The sequence below is a fragment of the Hypanus sabinus genome, chromosome 7 (genome assembly GCF_030144855.1).
Source record: "Hypanus sabinus isolate sHypSab1 chromosome 7, sHypSab1.hap1, whole genome shotgun sequence".
NCBI lineage: Eukaryota > Metazoa > Chordata > Chondrichthyes > Myliobatiformes > Dasyatidae > Hypanus > Hypanus sabinus.
The window spans coordinates 59,874,245-59,893,227 of NC_082712.1; the positions used below are offsets into that span (position 1 = coordinate 59,874,245).

Below are 18,983 nucleotides of genomic sequence, written 5' to 3' on the forward strand. Positions count from 1 at the left end.
ATTTGGAGGTGTTGTAGCTAGACTGGAGGGTTGTCAGAGGTTACAGAGGGACAACAATAGGATGCAGAACTGGGCTGAGAAGTGGCAGATGAAGTTCAATCCAGAAAAGTGCGAAGTGATTCATTTTGGTAGGTCGAATTTGAAGACAATATTAATGGTAAGACTTTTGGCAGTGTGGAGGATCAGCAAGATCTTGGGGTCGATGTCCATAGGACACTCAAAGCTGCTGCACAGGTTTCCAGTTTTGTTAAGAAGGTGTATGATGTGTTGGCTTTCATCAACTGTGGGATTGAGTTCAAGAGCTGGGAGGTAATGTTACAGCTATATAAGACCTTAGTTAGACCCCACTTGGAGTACTGTGTTAATTTCTGATCACTTCACTACAGGAAGGATGTGGATATTATAGAGACAGTGCAAAGGAGATCTACAAGGATGTTGCCTGGATTGGAGAGCATATCTTATGAGAATAGGTTGAGTGAACTTGGCCTTTTCCCCTTCGAGCAGTGGAGGGTGAGAGGTGACCTGATAGAGGTGTATAAGATGATGAGAGGCATTGATCGTGTGGATAGCCAGAGGCCTTTTCCCAGGGCTGAAATGGCTAACATGAGGGGGCATAGTTTTAAGGTGCTTGGAAATAGGTCCAAGGGGAATGTCAGAGGTAAGTTTTTTACACAGAGAGTGGTGGGTGCGAGGAATGCACTGCCGATGATGGTGGTTAAGGTGGATCCAATAGGGTCTTTTAAGAGTATCTTAGATAGGTACACAGATCTTAGAAAAATAGAGGGATATGTGGTAGGAAAATTGTAGGCAGTTTCTAGAGTGGGTTATATGGTCGGGACAATATTGTGGGCTGAAGGACCTGTAATGTTTTGGATGTTCTGTGTTCCATGTTCTAAAAATATAAAGTGAATTAAAGAATGAGTAAAACAAAACATAACCATCATCTACTTTTTTAATGAAGATCAGTGGCCCTGTTCAGATGAATGGTTCAGGTTTGTCAATGTAGCTTAGGGAGGCACAGTGGACAGAAATGAAGAGCTCTGCGTTCCCAGCTCAGGTAGATTTGGAACCATATTTTGCCTCAGTGACACCAGCAGAAGAATGAGAGATCAGGTGCACCAACACCTGTTCTCCAGCATGGCTAGTACTTCCAAAGTGCAGTATACAGTCAGAGAAGGAAACACTATGACCCATGGGAAGTTTGTAACTCGAAGTCCTACAAATCACCAGCTGGAAGTACTGTAAATACAATTAGCTCTTTACTATATACCTTGCATTGGCTTCATGTTTCTTCTAGAAACTATTAGAATTTTGTACTTTAGTTTGAAAAAGAACATTAAAAGGAAGACAGATAGAAAACAAGATAACTTCACAAATATGTTCAGCTACCAACTGTCTGGAGAGGGGGACAAACTGCAGAAGGTGACTATTAATAAAGAGGTATTATTAAGAATGGGGCTGAAAGGTAACAGATCATTTGGGTCTGATAATCTTCTTCTTAAGAGTTCTTTGGGAAGTGGTCCTCGAAGTAGGGGATGCATTCATGGTGATCTTCCAGAATTCTTTCGACCGTAGGAGCAGTTCCTAGAGACTAGAGGCTGGTAAATGTAACCCCACTGTTAAAAAAGGAGGAACATGAAAACAGGAATTACATTTGTACATGCCAGCAGGAGTGGGAAGCCTGTGAGAACTTCTGACAAAGAATGGCAAAGGATGTGTGACGATAGGCTTAGGCGAGGATGGTAAAGACCATAGTGCTGGAGTATCCAAGACTAGAATTGAGATATGATTTCAGGACTGAGACAAGAACAGGGTTCTTGACTAGATGCTAGACAAGAACATGATGAGATGAGGATCCAAATATGACAGAAATCCTAAATGCAATTGCAGACTGAACCAAAACTGAGCTGATGATTGAGCACCGAACCTACGCTCATTTACTCTTTAAATATCCGAATCTTGGTGCCTAATGTGGCTGCCAGTTAGCAGAGTGGGCAAGAATCTTTAAAGGGAAAACACTAGCTACGCATACACTGGAGAATTGAAACATCAAAACCCTGGAGGCTGGCATGGTCGGGCGCGTACCATAACAACATGGACATGGGTTGGGAATTGATTGACAGACAGAAAGCAGAGAGAACGAATAGAGGCAAAAGTGACTGCATATACTGGGACTTGGAACAGCAACTGATCAGCTAAGCAACATGTTGACTTTTCAGGTTGAAAAGCTACATCAGGCCTGGGAGTGTAGAAGTAAAATGGTCTTTAAAAAGAGGAGAGGGGGTGTGGTGAGATAGAAGTCCACGGTGACTGGTGGGCTGAAGGATGATGAGCCAGGTAGGGAAGGGGGAAGGGTGGAGTTGGGACACAGAGTCAGGTAGATTTTAAATGGGGACAGACCAGATGGAGGCAGTTAGTTCAGTAATCACCTTAGGCTCTTGTCTCATCTTCATCTTCTCTTCTTTAAAGTAGCCATCTCCGCCCTCTGCTGTCAATGGTTTAGATCCAAAACAATTTTCTTTCCTCACATTCATGTAGCTTGACCTGCTGAGTTCCTCGAGCAAATTGTTTATTACAGAGAGTAATAATAAATGTGTCCCTTTCTTAGTGGTGGGCAGTGTCTCCTGGGATGTTAGAGACATCAGTATATGAATCTCATTCACAATTTACATCAATTTTAATATAGCTTTTCCAAGTTTCCAGATGACATGAAGCTGGAACAGGTTGTAACTATAAGAGGAATGCAAAGAATGTAAAGAGGCTCCAAAAGGAATTTAGATAAACTGGATAAGTGGGCAGGTGCATTGCAGATGCAGTTTAATGTAGATAAGTGGAGTTAGATTATTATCTGAATGATGAAAGGTCGGGAAAAAGAGAAATGCAATAAAACCAGGATGTACATGTATATCAGATGTTGGAAGCAAACAATCAGGGAGATGAATGGTATATTGGCCTTTACTGGAAGGGATTTGAGAATAGGATAAGGGATGTCTTATTTCTATACATGGTCTTGGTGAGACCCCACCCGAAATTTTGTGTGGAGATATGATCTCCTTATCATGATCAATTTCACAGCTTGGTAGGAATGATGTATGAGGAGAAATAGCATAAAAATGTTTATACTCACTGGATTTCAGCAGAATGAGAGGAGATCTCATGGACATTTATAAAATTCTAATACTAGACAGCTGAGCTATAATAGGGATGTTTACAATGGTTAGACATTCCAGAACAGGTGTACCAGCCTCAGGATATGCCATTTGGAACCAAGATCAGTAGAAATTTCTTCACCTAAGGAGTGAGGAATCTATGGAAGTCCCTACTACAGAGGACAGTGTAGGTTGCCATTATATTCAGAATGTAGATATATTTCTCAATGCTAAAAGAATCGAGAGATATAGGGAGAAGAGGGGACCAGGATACTGAAATGGGCAACCAAACAGGATCATGTTGGAATGCTGATACAGACCTAAATACCCTCATGACCTATTCCTGCTCTCTTTTCTATATTTTCCTAGAACTCCTGCCTCACAATCAGTTCTCATTGATTTTTGCTTCAAGCATCAGACTTTAAATGAAGAAATCTGGTTTATCACAAATCTTTTGGCTCTTTGAAAGAGCTAAGCAATCACCTTCTTGGCCTATCCAATTCCTCCCTCTATGTTTCCTTAGCCTTCCTAATGTTTCCTTTTTAGGTACCTATCCACATTTCTAATGTAAGTACCTAATGCATTTGCTTCTGCTGTTCTTTCAGTGTGTTTCTAATCACAATAACTGAATATGTGAACAAATTTTCCTCATACTCCCACCACCACTTTCAACAATTATTTCAAATGAAGATTATGAATGTTAAAATTACTGATTCAAGCTGTTTCCATGATCAAACAGAAAGTACAATTTGCATTATTGCTATTTAAGTAGTGTTATATGCCATTCTGTATTTGAAACAAAAGCAACGAAGCAACTAAAACATGATTGTATAAGGAATGGAAGCAGTAGGAGGCACCAACCCATCAAGCCTACTACACCATCCAAAAGGATTGTGCCTGATTCTACCCCTCAGGTCCTCTTTCTCTGAATTCCATTAGCATCCAAAAATATGTCAGTCTCTAATTTGAGACTAGTTAACAGATTATCCATATCTCTCCGGGGCTAAGAATGACCAATGATTTGCAACCAATCTTTGGAATTCTCATCTAAATGTTAAATTAACCCTTAGTTTTAGTGGAACCAACCTCTGCACCAGATGCACTTTCCCCATAGCATCTAGTATTCCCTTCAATTCATCTTGAATTCCCTTCAAGCATCTAGTTCCTATATAGATTGATTGGTTTGGTTACCAGGACCTCACAACCGTATGGATAACAGTTAATGACAGCTTTATCAAAATGTTTATTAAAAACAGTATATCTCGAAGCAGTTAAGCAATCTATGAGAGAGAGTGTGTGTGATGTATCTCTTCTCTCTTTTACATTCTCTGTGATTATACCTCCCTCACTCTCACTTACACTGTTTTTCTTTCTCTGAAAATTTTACAAAGCAACATTCGCAATCAATCCAACAAAAATAGCTGTAAATTCTGGAATTCCTTTCTGAAACTCCCTTGTCTCTTTCTAATTATTTCAGTCTCCCGTTAAGTATACATCCTTGACCAAGCTTTTATTCACCTGCCCTAATATTCTTGGCTTCAAGTCCTAGAACATCGTGCATAGAGAACAGAACACTACACACCAGGAAAAAGCCCTTCAGACCACGGGGCCTGAACAGAACATAAAGCGGAATTAAACTAGTTCTCTTCTGCCTGCATCCCTGCATAGTCATGTGTTAAACAGTTTCTTAAATGTGACTATTGTATCTGTCTCTACCAATACCCCTGAAGCCTATTCCTAATTCCTAAAAAAAACCGAAGTTTTCATTGAACTCCCATCCTCCTAAAATACACCTGACCTTTCCACCCAAGTGAACGGATTCTGATTATCTGACCTATCTATGTCTCTTGTAATTTTATAACCTTCTGTCAGGTCTCCCCTCAGCCTCAGACTCGCCAGGGAAAACACACAGGTATTAATCACAGGTATTAATCATGAAATTTGTCATTTTGTGGCAGCAGTACATTGCAGTGTATAAAAATGAAAACTATAAATTACAAAATATAAAAACTAAATTTTAAAAATATATAAATTAAATAAATTCAGTAGTGCAGACCAGAGAGGAAGAAATACTGAGGTGGTGTTCATGGGTTCATTGTCCATTCAGAAATCTGATGGTGGAGGGGAAGAAGCTGAAACATTGTTGGGGTATTCAGGCTCCTGCACCTCCTCCTTGATGGATGGATACTGCCTTTTTAAGGCATCACCCTTTGAAGACATCTTGGATTCTGGACAGGTTAGTGCCCATGAAAGAGTTAGCTGAGCTTACAGCTTTCTGCAGCCTGTGCAGTGGGCCCTCCATACCAGATGGTGATGCAACCAGTTAGAACGCTTTCCACGGAATATCTGTGGAAATTTACAAGTGCCTTTGTGATCATACCAAATCTCCTCAAACTCCTAATGAAAGTAGCCACTGTTGTGCCTGCTTAGTAGCTGCATTGATATGTTGAGCACAGCATAGATCCTCAGAGATGTTGATACCCATAAATTGAAATTGCTTTTCTTCCACTTCAATGAGGAGTGGTTTATGTTCCCTTGTCCACTGTCCCTGAAGTCTACAGACAAATCTTTGGTCTTACTGACATTGAGTGCAAGTTTGTTGTTGCAACACCACTCAACCAGCTGATCTATCACGTTCAAGTACGCCTCCTTGTCACCATCTGAAATTCTGCCAACAATAGCTGTGTCATCAGCAAATTGATAGCACTTGAGCTGTGCCTGGCCACAAAATCATGGGTGTAGCGAGAACAAAGCAGTGGGCTAAGCGTGTGTCCTTGAGGAGTGCCAGTGTTGATTGTCAGAAAGGAGAAGATGTAAGTACGATTCGCACAGTCTGAGGTCTCCTGGTGAGGAAGTCAGAGATCCAGTTGCAGAAGGAGGTACAGAGCTTGTTGATTGGAATTGAGGGTAAGACTGTGTTGAACATTGATCTGTAGTCAATAGACAGCACAGCAGCCTGATGTAGGTGTTACTTTTGTCCAGGGGATCCAAGGCCGAGTGGACGGCCAGTGAGATTGCATCCACTGTAGACCTTTTGTGGTGATAGGCAAATTGCAGCAGGTCCAGGTCCCCGCTTAAGTAGAAGTCGATTCTAGCCAACCTCTCAAAGAACTTCATCACAGTAGATCAGAGTGCCACTTGGCAATTTGTGGTGAGGCAGCTCACCCTGTTCTTTTTGGGCACTAGTATGATTGTTACCCTTTTGAAGGAGGTGGGAGCCTCTGATTGCAGGAGTGAGAGCTTGAAGGTGTCCAGTGTGGCTGAACTGCTGCCAGTTGATTGGCACAGGTTTTCAGAGCTCTTCCTGGTACACCATCAGGACCTGGTACCTCCTGAAAGATGTTCTGATGTTGGCCTCTGAGATAGAGATCAGAGAATCACCAGGTGCTGCAGGGAAATACACCTATGCCTAAAAGATATTGAGTTCATCTGGGATTGAAGCATCACAACCATTCATGATGTTAGGTTTATCAGTATAGGAAGTGATGGCCTGCAAACCCTGCCAGAGCTGACGTGCATCCGATTCTGTTTCAAACCTCAATTGGAATTGTGTTTCTGCCCTTAAAGTAGCCCCTCGTAGATTGTATAGCTCTGGAATGCCACAGGTCCGGCCCTCAGCAGCGGACTACGAATCTCCTGCCTAATCCGTGGGCATGTCTGGTACGTTCTCGAAGGCATATACATATCTACACAGGTCCCGATGATGTGACAACTGTGGTATACTCATTCAAACTCGAAGATGAATCCATGAATGTTGTCCAGTCCCTCAACTCAAAGCAATCCTGCAATTGCTCCCGTGCTTTTCTTGGTCCTCACCGCTGTTCCAGTGTGTTAAGTCTTTGCCTAAATACTGGGAGTAGAAGTACAGCCAGATGATCGGACTTTCGTGGATGTGGGATGGTTCGGTAAGTGTTCTTGTTGGTGGTATAACCGTGGTCGTGTGCATTGGCTCCTCTGGTTCCACAGGTGATATGCTGTTACTATTTGTTCAGAGACTTCTTCAAGATGGCTGGTTGAAATCTCCCACGATGATAGGGAAGACATCAGCATGTGTTGTTTTGTGTCTACCAATTACATTGCTCGGCACTCCAGTGACTGCCTGGCACTGACCTGAGGTGAAATGTACACTGCTAACAGGATGACAGTGGAAAACTCTCTCAGCAGATAAACTGGACAACGTTTGACTGTTAAGTGTTCCAGGTCAGGCAAACAGGATTGAAACATGGTTGTGCACCACGATGAGTTAATCATAAAGCATACTCCTCCTTCCTTGTCTTTAAAAGGACTGAGCTGTCCGGTCTTTGTGGAGCGTCTGAAATTGCCAGTATGAGTCATTTCCATGAAGCACAGAACACAGCCGCCTCTGGTACAGCAACCTTGCTCTGAGGTCTTTGTTTTTATTTACCAAGGATTGTACCTTTGCAAGCAGCATAGTGTGAAGTGGAAGTCAAAGGCCTCTGCATTTCAATTGTACCTGTAGACCAGTGTGGCATCCCCACTCACTTATTCTTAAAAGGGTACTGCACTCGGGACCTGAGTCTACTGTGTGAGGCCTGTCAATTTCGAGCATCAATAGACTTCTTAAAAAGTCTTCAAACGATGCTACTTTCTAAAGAACCCATGGCTGTGACTATGGATTTCAGCTGTATTAGTCCTAAGGAGGAATATTTGACGGTTCAGAGCTGCAGGCAAAGAGTTGCCACTTATTGGCACTATTTACTTTACCTGTGCTGTGCTGTATTGTTCTATGTTCTTAATAACTCTGTGAAACACCAAGAAATATTTCCGATCCTTATGAATTGTTATTGTTTGTAGCCATTGTCATGAGAAAGTTTTGACTGACTAACATGTGCTTTATTGCTCCCTCTTAAGGTGATATTCAATGAAATTCAGGAGATGAGCACTGGATTGAATTTTAAAATGGAGATGTTGCCTGCAGAGGCAATATGGTGGGTGTTGCTATCAGATAGCAAGCAGTGGGTTGGTAGGTGGAAGAGACTTGGTGTAAGTAAGAGAAGAAGTGACAATGTTTCAGATGAGCATGTCTACCTTGTGGTATCATAGTCTAGGATTTATCTTATTGGATTCAAACCACACAGACATTTACTGGGGTTTAAAATGCTAATTAATCAAATTAATCTCAAGTTGGTTGTTCACAAGATATTGCTCCAACATTATGAATAATTACTTTCAAACTAAAGGTCAGTTTGCTCAAATGAATCTGGAGATATTGCTAAGAACGAAGGAGATTTTCCAGGGGATCTACTTTTAAAAAGAAAGGGGATTGACTTTGACAGTGTTTGATGTGATATACATATTGTATATTTAATATTTCGGAAATATTTGAGTAATCTTGTAAATATATTGTTTGATTAAGCATTGTTTGTCATTTACATAATGCATTATGGTTACACGTGAGCTGCAAATGTCATGACACTACCATGTGTTATGTGTGCACTTCACTTAAAGTAAAACATGAAGTTAGATTTGTATTCCTTTGAAATAGTTTAATGTTTTGAAGTTACAAAACAGAACAGTAAGGTAATAAAATAAACCCCAGCTGACTATCAGGCTGATGAAGCACAGCAAACTTTCGAAGCATGAATAGGCACAACATGGAACAGTGAGTAAAAATATGCTGCCCAGCACGGGCAGTGACTGTCAAGTTTTTAAAAAAGGCACAAAACAGAACAATTCATGGGTTCATAAAGAGTGAGTACCAGTGGATAATAATCATTTAAAAAAGAGCAGAAATAACTGGCTACATCAGAAAGATTGACATGTTTGATTGCACAACAGGTAACTGGCTCATGTATACTGAGCTAATTAAATAGTATTTTGAAGCAAATTAAATAATGTGTGTCAATTTTGCTGAGTGCATTGAGTTTAAAGGCATACAGTTAGCTTCAAAGTTTAGCTGCCCCAACCAAACCAGCAGAAATGAGCTTTGCTGATATTGTGAAAGTAATGCAGGAGCATTTAGAACCGAAACCATTATTGATCGCAGAATCCTTTAGGTTTCATATGCAGAATCAAAAGGATGGGAAGTCCATTTCAGTGTAAGTGGCTGAATTGAAGAGATTGAGCAATGTCAGTTCAATTATTGGCTTACTGATGTACTGAGAGATTGTTTAGGTTGTGGAATCTTACAAGAAAGCATTCAAAAACAGTTCCTAACTGAAGCACAACTTACATTTAAAGGAGCAGTTGAAATTACTGTATCAATGGAATTAGCAGAAAAAGACACAACTGAGTTGCAGTCAGGAATGAAACAGCATAAACAAAATTGCAATGTCTAAACAGAAACAGGCCTCACTGAACCACTGTGCCCAGGGCTTATATACACCAGACCAATGTAGATTTCAGGGCAAAATGAAGAAAATGCACAAAGTAGGACACTTACAAAGAGCATGACAGGCAGAGAAAAATAAATCGAACGCACAAAGAAAAAGCTAAAGATGTAAGTAGCAGTTTCAAAAAGAGCATTACTCTGCATGCTGTTGATGAAAAATCTGATAATGATCAGAGTAACACAGGGTAACCTTGAGATTTACAATGTGAAAGTTAACAACAGACAAGCAATATGCCTGACACCAGAAGTGAAAGGCAAATTAATTAGAATGGAATTGGACGCTGGCTTGGCTGTTTCAGTCATTCCACAAAATTAGTTGGAGTGGCATTTCAAATACACTAAACTGAAGCCTGCAGATATCCAACTAAGAACGTATACTGGAGAAAGGATAACTCCTGTGGGAATGACATTCGTGACAGTGAAATCCAAGAATAAACAAGCCACATAGCTTATGTATGGTAAACGCAGGAGGGCCAGCACTGGGGGGTCATGAACGGCTAAGTCAACAACAACTTGATTGAAGATCCATCCAGCAGATGCATGCCACATTCCAGCAGTGAAGCCAACTGAAAGCAAATTAAGAAAAGTACTGGCTGATGCCACAGCTGTCTCCATGTAGTACACCATGAACCATTGTCCAACAGAGGGCAAACGGGTTTTGATGCCAGCCTCTGTGTTTCTGGTTGGAAAGTATTTAGACTAGCGAAAGACCATGTTACTCAGATGAATCATGAAAGTGGTGAAATCGGTGGTCCAACCTCAACAGTTTTTGTAGGTAATATCTTTGAGAAAGCTTCTGATATGTTAATATAGCAAGTACTTGTGAAATGTGGCTAGATTGGAGTTCAACCAGCCTCAGGACAGCTGCAAGCATTCATTAAGTACATTAAAATGATTGTAAAAGCAGATGCAAAGACCAAAGCCCAGCTGGATGAATGGAAGGCCAAAAAGAAAGTAGTCAATGGAGATACTAAATCAGAGGATTCGCCAGATGATGTTATAGAAGAGGAAACTAAGAGGAGACATCAAATTGTAAAGGGAGCAATTAAGGATTAATAAAAGAATACTGCAGTGAATTAAATGAACTTTCCAAAGATGCATTTCCTAGAGAAAAAAAGGAAAGAGCAAGATTGAAGTAGATCCAGAAAGAAAAACCAAGAAAAAGAGAAGTATCCAGAGGTGTCGGAAGCACTACCCGCAGTCTCAGAGACAAATCCTACAACCTGAGGTTGCTTTGCAGCTACAAATCTTACCTGCCAAGCAGAGTGACCTCCCTTGTCAGGAAAGACATTCCACAAGAGGAAGAAAACCTTCACAGCGATGAAATCTTCAGGCTTGAATGGGACTTTTTAGATTTTAGTATGCAGTGGACGTCTGCACAGAACTTGTATAGCATACAGAGTATATATTTGGGATGCATTCTATATTGAATTGGAGTTTATAGCTAAGCAGGGAAGAATGTTGTGTACTTAATATTGCAGTTATATTTGAGTAATATTGTATGACTAATCATCCTTTGTTGTTTACATAAATCAATATGGTTATATGTAAAAATATGTGAACTGCATATATCATGATGCTACGTGATATGTGTGTGCCTTACTTAATATCAAACACTAAGTTAGACTCACATCTCCAGCTCTCTTGTTTTCCTTTGATTTAGTTTAATACTTTGAAATTACAAAACATAACAGTACAGTCTGTGTGGAAAGGACATTGGCAGAGGACTGTGCTTGTTTCTGCATATTAGAACATAGAAGAGTTTAGCATAGTATGGGCCCTTGGGCCCACAACATTGTGCTGCTCTTTATAAATCTAACCCTTCCCTTTTACATAGACCTTAACCTTCCATTTTTCTTACAGCCTGCCTACTTATATGTCCCCATTGTATCAACGTCTATCACCACCCTGGAAGTATGTTCCCGGCACTTAATACTCACTATGTAAAAAAAACTTACCTCTGACATCTTCCCTAAACTTTCCTCCACTCACCTTAAATGGATATCCTCTGGTATTGGCTATTGTTACCCTGGGAAAAAGGTGCTGACTGTCCACTCTTATCTAGGTTTTTCATAATCTTATACACCTCAAACCACATCTTCCTGTCACCTTAACAGTGATAAGAGTTCCTCTTGTCCTTGCCTACCAACACATGAGCCTCTGCATCCAAAACATCTTTCTCCTCAACTTCTGCTATCTCCAAGGGAGATCCTACACACTAAACAGGAATCACTCCTTCTGTGATTCCCTTGCACATTCATCCCTTACCACGAATCTCCCTCCCAGCACTTATCCATGCAAACAGCCAAAGTGCTACACCTGTACAATCACCTCCTCCCTCACCCTCACCTCCATTCAGGAAGCCAAACAGTCCTTCCAGGTGAGGCAACACCTCACCTGTAAGTCTTCTGGGGTTGTCTATTTTGTCCGCTGCTCCCAATGCAGTCTCCTCTGTAAACTGGAGAACGGCTTTATCGAGCACCTCAGCTTCTTCCACCGACAGCGAAACTTCCCAATGGCTAAAGATTTCCATTCCCATTCTGAATTGTCGGTCCATGGCTGCCTCCTTTGCCAAGATAAGGCCACCCTCAGATTGGAAGGGCAACACCTTATATTCCAGTTGGGTAGCCTCCAAACTGATGGCATGAATATCGATTTCTCTATCTGGTTAAAAAAAATACCCTCCCTCCCTCTCCCCCCTTCTTTTATTCCTCACTCTGACCCCTTACTTCTTCTCATCTGCCCATCACCTCCCCCTGTGGCCCCGCCTCCTTTACTTTCTTCTATGGCCCACTCTCCTCTTCTATCAGATTCCTTCCTCTACAGCCCTATACCTTTCCTACTCACCTGGCTTCACCTATCACCTTCTAGCTAATCTCCTTCCCCTCCCCCCCACATTTTTATTCTGTCATCTTCCCCCTTCCTTTCAAGTCCTGAAGAAGGATCTGCCGAAAACATTGACTGTTTATTCACTTGCATAGATGCTGCTTGACCTGCTGAATTCCTCGAACATTTTGTGTGTCACCTCAATCAAGTTGCCTTTCACCTTCCTCCACTCCAAAGAGAAAACCCCCAGCTCATTCAAACTTTCCTCATAAGACATGCTCTCTAATCCAGGCCACATGCTGCTATATCTCCTCTGCTCCCTCTCAAAAGCTTCCACATCCTTCCTATAATGAACTGAACACAATACTCCAAGTGTGGTCTAACCAGAGTTTTATTGAGCTGCAACCTTACCTCACAGCCCTTGATCTCAATCCCCTGATTAATGAGGACCAGCGCACCATATGCTTCTTAAGCACCCTATCAACTTTGCAGAAACTTTGAGGGATCTATGGTCCTGGACTCCAAGATGCCTCTCTTCTTTCCACAGATTTTGACGAGAACAATGCATAAAATCCAAACTACAAATAAACCACTTGGTCAATACTAGATTTTATTCTCTAACAACCTTCATCCTACTCCACTCCATTCTCGTCATCCGCTTCCTGGGGAGTGAGCTCCACACTCTCACCACGCCCTGGGTGGAAAGAATTCTCCTGAATTCCAAATTATTTTTATGCATAACTAATTCCTAGTGCTGTAGTAGGCACGTGGCAAAACATTTTCATAGTTTTAACAATTTTAGGCTGCTTTTTTCCGAGAGAAAGTCAATGAGAAAGTCTGGGTGGAACTGTTCCTGTTGTATTTTGTTAACATAATCAGGCTCTTTCAATCCCCCCTGGGTGAAAGAGGAATGAAATCAGAGGATAACCTGCACCCACTCTCTTGCATTACAACAACCTGTCTGTTGTTGGTTCATTGTCTGATTGCTCAGACTTTCTGCTTTTACACTTGCATATTAACAAAACACAAAGATAGGATGTTTAATGATTTTTTTATAAAGAAAAATCATACACCAATAATTATGATTAAATTAAAAATATAGTAATAAAAGCTCACAAAATCACAGCAACTAATACATCATAGCATTCAAAATACAAAGTACAATAAAGAACACAAAACAGCTCACTTACACAGAAGAAAAATGAACTGCTTGCAATAAAGAAGATATAATATACAAATTGGGAAGAAAACAAATCTTTATCACTTAGAAAAAAATACTGAGCATGATTGATTTGACAGTTTGGTTTCTTGTGCTTCTCCCATTTTCATTAATATGACTTTAGTTGTCAGTTTTTGTATTGTAAAGTTCCTGTGAAGTGTGGGTGGATGTTCAACTATATTAGAGGTAGTATACAAATGAAAGTTGTTACCATGCACTAACTTTGATCAGTGCAACTAATTCATAAGAGAAAGATACAATGTGATCCATCAAAATAAAAAACACAAAATGCTGGAAGAACTCAGGGAGCATCTATGGAAAAGAGAAAAGGAGTTAATACTTCTGGCTCTCGGTCTGAAATGTTAACTGTTTCTGCTTCCACATATGCTGCCTGACCTCCTGAGTATTTCCAGCATTCAGTTTTTATTTCAGATTTCCAGCATCTGTGCTTTTGTTTTCATTTTCACTAAGGATACTCAACTCCTATAATGCCATCCCCACATCTTGCATTATCAGTCTTCTGTGTTCTGTAACAATTACAGCTGGAGCTGTTCACTTTTGATTGCATTTGCAACAACCCAAGACCAGTATTCTTTTTTTTAAATTTCCTATTGGAAGTTGCCCAGCACTCTCCTGTAATATAACAACAATGTTATAGAACCTAAATCTGGCTTGATTTCTAACCAGCAACAGCATCTCCACAGGGACACAGCTGTGGCTAACAGCAGCTAATTGAGCTCATTAAGCTTATTGTTAAGATCAGACACAAATATTGGCGATTAGGCTGCTGGTAAAGTCCAATTACCACACTTTACATATAATTAATCAATGAAATCTCAAATTGCTGATCACAAACATGCAGAAGCAGAATTTTTGAGAAACATGCATACATTTTGTTTACAAATTAATCAGCTGAAAAGCTTTGCAAATATTGAGTGCATGCATTCTGTAGAAGTATCAGTGATGATCCATTAATAGTTCTATTTTGAATGTTGTTATATCTAGGAAATTCCACCAAAGGAAGTCAGTCAAATTTTCTTCAAAGTGGAAGGAAATAGTATTTTGTTGTTATAAATAATTTCACTTTCTTGGATGAGATTTGCAAGCTCTCAATAAAAATTCTATTCACCATGTTAAACTGCATTTCAGAACTAAAGGCCAAGTTATAAAATTATGTGATCATCTTGATCCATCAATTACACCAAGCAAGGATTACAGATCGTTAAGGTACTATGCCCAAGTATCTTTCCACATAGGCAGAGTCTCAGGCTATGGGGCTGAGTATTTAGGAATGAGATGAACAGAAATGTCTTCACTTGGTGGATTCAAAGTCTATGGAGTTCTTTCCCAAGAGGGTCACAGAGGCATAGTTATCAGGGAGGGGTAGTTTAAAGTTGAGATAAACAAACCTTTACAAACACAGGGAATGGAGATGTGTGGGGATTGAGTAGGAAGTGTTGAGGCAAAGGATCAAACGTAATGTCATGAAGTGGTAGAACACTCAAGGGACCGAATGGCCTTCTTCTGCATCCATTACTGAGGCCCTTTTGCAGTGTAAATGAAGAGATGAATTAAAAGACAAAGAAAATAGAGGGAAGAGAAAACTATGAAAACAAACTTCAGCTGAGATAACTAAGGGCCAAGCTCCAACTTTACACGTTATGAGGTTAACACAAGATATGATGTTTTAAATAAATTTAGATTGTCTCTTTAAAAACATATTTTGCAGTTTTAAGTTCATTTTTCATTCATTCACATCAAGTGGGTGTCACTGATGAAGCCAGAGTTTATTATCCCTTTGAAATGTGTGGTTTGATGGGCAGATAAACGTCAACCATCTTGGTGGATCTGGAGTTCACATAAGCTAGTTAGAGTAAAAATAACTGATCTCATCCTCTGAAGGATATTCAGGACTGAGATAACTTCCTGCAATAATGTAGTAGTACTATTGCTGATACTAACTATTTTAATTTATAAAAGCAGTCACAGAAATATTATTAAAGGTTGAGAATTATCCAAACAGTTTTACCACAGATAAGTGAAGGCAGGGCATGGTGATGGCTAATGACAGGCCTGTTGAATTGTGTACGCAAGCGGCATAAACTGGGAGTACTACGCTCTCAGGGATCTGCTTCTCAGAAGAGGGCTTCTTTTGCAATCCTATGATCTTAAAATGCTTGTTTATTTCCCTTTTAACTGTTAGCTGATTCAATTATACTGGGTTTTAGGTTAGTTACGTTTGGGGCAGCTTTCATATACTTCTTGTAAAGCCCACATACACTTAAATAAATGCAGTCCAGAGAGCCAAGCTTTCTGTTTCTCATAATAGAATGGATTGGCAAGTCAAATTCTGAAGCTTCAAGTTATCTGTGCACCTTTTTAACACAGCTGCTCAGTATCGACAAATTTAAAAAAAAAATTGATACTATTTTTCTGTAAACTTTTCACTGGATGATGAAATAAATTGAACAGAAAATAGAATATGCTTGACTGAGATTCCACTGACAGCTGCTGAACAATTGAGAAGTGACCGCTACGCAGCAGTTATGTCATTCAAAACTTTAACAGAACTGACATTCTAATAAATCTGCAAACATTCACTTATTAATATAGGATGGCTAGGCCAGCAATCGTTCTCCATCTCTAACTGCTTTTGAGAAGGTGGTGGTGAGCTGTCTTCTTGAACTACCAATGTCCTCCTGGTGAAGGTGCTTGCACAGTGTTGTTAAATAATCGTCAGGGTGAAATGTTTTGAAATGAGGATGGCATGACTAGCGGGAAACTTCGAAAACGTTACCATATCAGTTTAAATTGGTATCTTATTCTAAGATCACAGTGGTTCACATAAACAGAGGTATATTCAGCTCATTCTAACTTGGTTCTACTCATTAACCCTTCCCCCTTGAGCTTTGTGTTTCCTTCTCATGCGTTTATTGAACTTTAAAAATCACTATTGAATCTGTTTTCACTGCCCTTTACTGCAGTGCGGAATTCTTGTCCCTGGCTTTTTTGACATTATCGTAGCAAAGGTGGCAGAAGGTCTATGAAATGATTTAATAATTTCCACATTTTTATAATTCCTGAAAAAATCCTGGCTTAGATTTTGCCAAGTTTTGCTGACCGCTTTAACGCAAATATCAGTGTGCCTCGGTGTGTTGATTCAGTCAGGAAGTTTAAGGAAGATACTGAAATTCCAAACTGACTTGCCGACCTCTGCTATTTTATCCCCTGTTGTACTCTACTGTTGGATTTTCCATGATCTTCTGAAGCAGGGTAGGATTTTCCTGAGGTTCTCCAGCACTATTCTTAGGGAATCTCTCTTGGATGCTACACCGCTATACTTGTCCAAGGAACACCAGCACAATCATTTGTATGGTTATGGGGTCATATTAGACGTTAGTCTTTTAAAGCATTTATGTTCGGTTTAATATTTGTAATCATTAAAATTGGACTTTTGTTGGTAGCAGCTACTTTCCCCAAAAGAAACATATTTTAAAAACTTTTAATTGCTCATTTCAATTGTAATAGTTAATAATTCTTTCTGAGCATCACTGAGGCTGGAGAAGATTAGAAGAAGCCGGGCAGCTTTGACAGGTGGCAAAGCATGGAGCACATCTTTGTCAGTACTAACAGGGTTCAGGAGGAGTTTTGTGGGTGGAATTTGTTCCGGCCCAGTCTTGTGATTCCATTACATCATCTACTGACACTGATCATGCCAAGGCCACAGTATTTGGGTTTCCCAACCTGGTAAATGTAAGTTTGGGGTATGGGAAAATATAGAGGCCAGAGTGCCAAATGGACTTTGTTGTTGAAAGTTTGTGCCAATATCTTGAGGTTTAATGAATACTTGAAATTTCACTTTTGCCTCAATCTATTAATTAACCCACAAGATCCTCCACCCCATGATAACATTTGTGCTGGGAAGAGCATAATGTTGCCTGTGACTGGATTTTGAGAAAATAAACTCCAACAGCCTATAATGTGTGTCTGCTTTTTGCTCCTCTCCATGTCTCCTCAGACTGCCCCCAGGGTGGGGCTCACAGACACGCTGCGGCACTCACCAATTCCTTCTTTTTCATGCACTCCATTAAAATGATAAAGAGGTGCTGAGCCTGAGTGCGGCTGTAGTTGAAGGTCTTCTGAATGGTGACGAGCAGCTGGTCTCTCAAAGATTCATTTATCACCCTGTGATGCACAAGAAACAAATCACAGAGCCTTTAAGAAGACATGGTGGCAAGAGGTGGGTTGTGCATCTGTTACAAATGTACACGCTTTGGAGGGATATGGGTCCAACACAGGCAAATTGGCCAGTATGGACCAGTTGGGCCAAGGAGTCTGCTTCAGTGCTGTCTGTCTCTATGATTGTGGTGTGACGCTTTGGAAGATTGAAGTTGTAAGGAGGGTATAAACTTGCTTTAGCATTCAATTAGATCACTCTCTCAATTCAATCCACCCACCTTGCTTCTGTAATCCTTAACACACAGATCTACTTTTGCTTTGATGCCGCCAACCTCAAACATTTTGCTGAGCCTTAAGTCAAACTGTTGGAATCGACAGCAAAACTGAGCTGCTGGAAGATTTTGACCGGAAACATCAACTGTTCACCACACATGCTGCCTGCCAGACCTGCTCAGACCCTCCGGCAGCTTGTCTTTTTGCTCCAGGATCCAGCAATTTTCCAGTAACATAGTCAGATTATTTCTGCACTGCACAAGTTGAATAATAACCAGCAACTAAGATACTCTCAGCATAATCATTATAATATTTAGGCAATATTTTCAATATTGATCCCTTGATCTGAGAAGAAAACTTACAAAGATATTTCATGCAATACCACTGTGTTAACCGAAGTTCATCTTAACAATAATTCTTTAGTAATTCCAATTTGGTTTAAGCAATGAGAAAAGACAACTTTAAATATAGCTATTAATATCTGTTGTTCAGACAAAGTGATGAAAAGTGTAACCATTAATCCTGGGGTTTAAATGTCATTACTGATTAATCACATCTTATTTTATAGTCAGATTGTTACATTCAAGTATTAGGTTTGATAGAAGTCAATAAGTTAATCATGTTGATTCACTCAGATATTCAGTAGTTCAACAAAGCCATTATAAGTAATAAATGAGCAATCTGTGCTAAACTAACTTCTTACGACTCTCTGTCTTAGCGTCCTGGACACGTGATCATTTTTCTTGAGAGTACTTCCCTGCACCAGGCCCAAATATTATCACCTCTTTCTTTACACCACCTCCCACCCTCTCCCTCACTAACAACCTCACACACGGCACAGTTGCCAGTTGCGATTCCTCAGAGTACCTGGGAGCCAAGCCACAGCAGCCAGTGCCCGATGAGCTTCTTGCATTCTGTTTTCTCAGATAGTCAGGTGAAAGGTCATTGTCCTGTCCTACACCATGGCCTACAAATTAGATTCAGT

The 18,983-nt window shown here is 40.3% G+C and overlaps 1 protein-coding gene across 1 annotated transcript in view; it reads right to left on the reverse strand.

Annotated features, from left to right (window-relative positions):
• trpm3 (transient receptor potential cation channel, subfamily M, member 3) overlaps window positions 1-18,983 on the reverse strand; it is a 314,757-nt gene that overhangs the window by 116,497 nt on the left and 179,277 nt on the right. Inside the window, exon 8 of the mRNA XM_059974756.1 lies at window positions 17,608-17,731. Within this exon, the coding sequence (XP_059830739.1) occupies window positions 17,608-17,731 (124 nt within the window). The remainder of the gene's footprint in view (window positions 1-17,607; window positions 17,732-18,983) is intronic.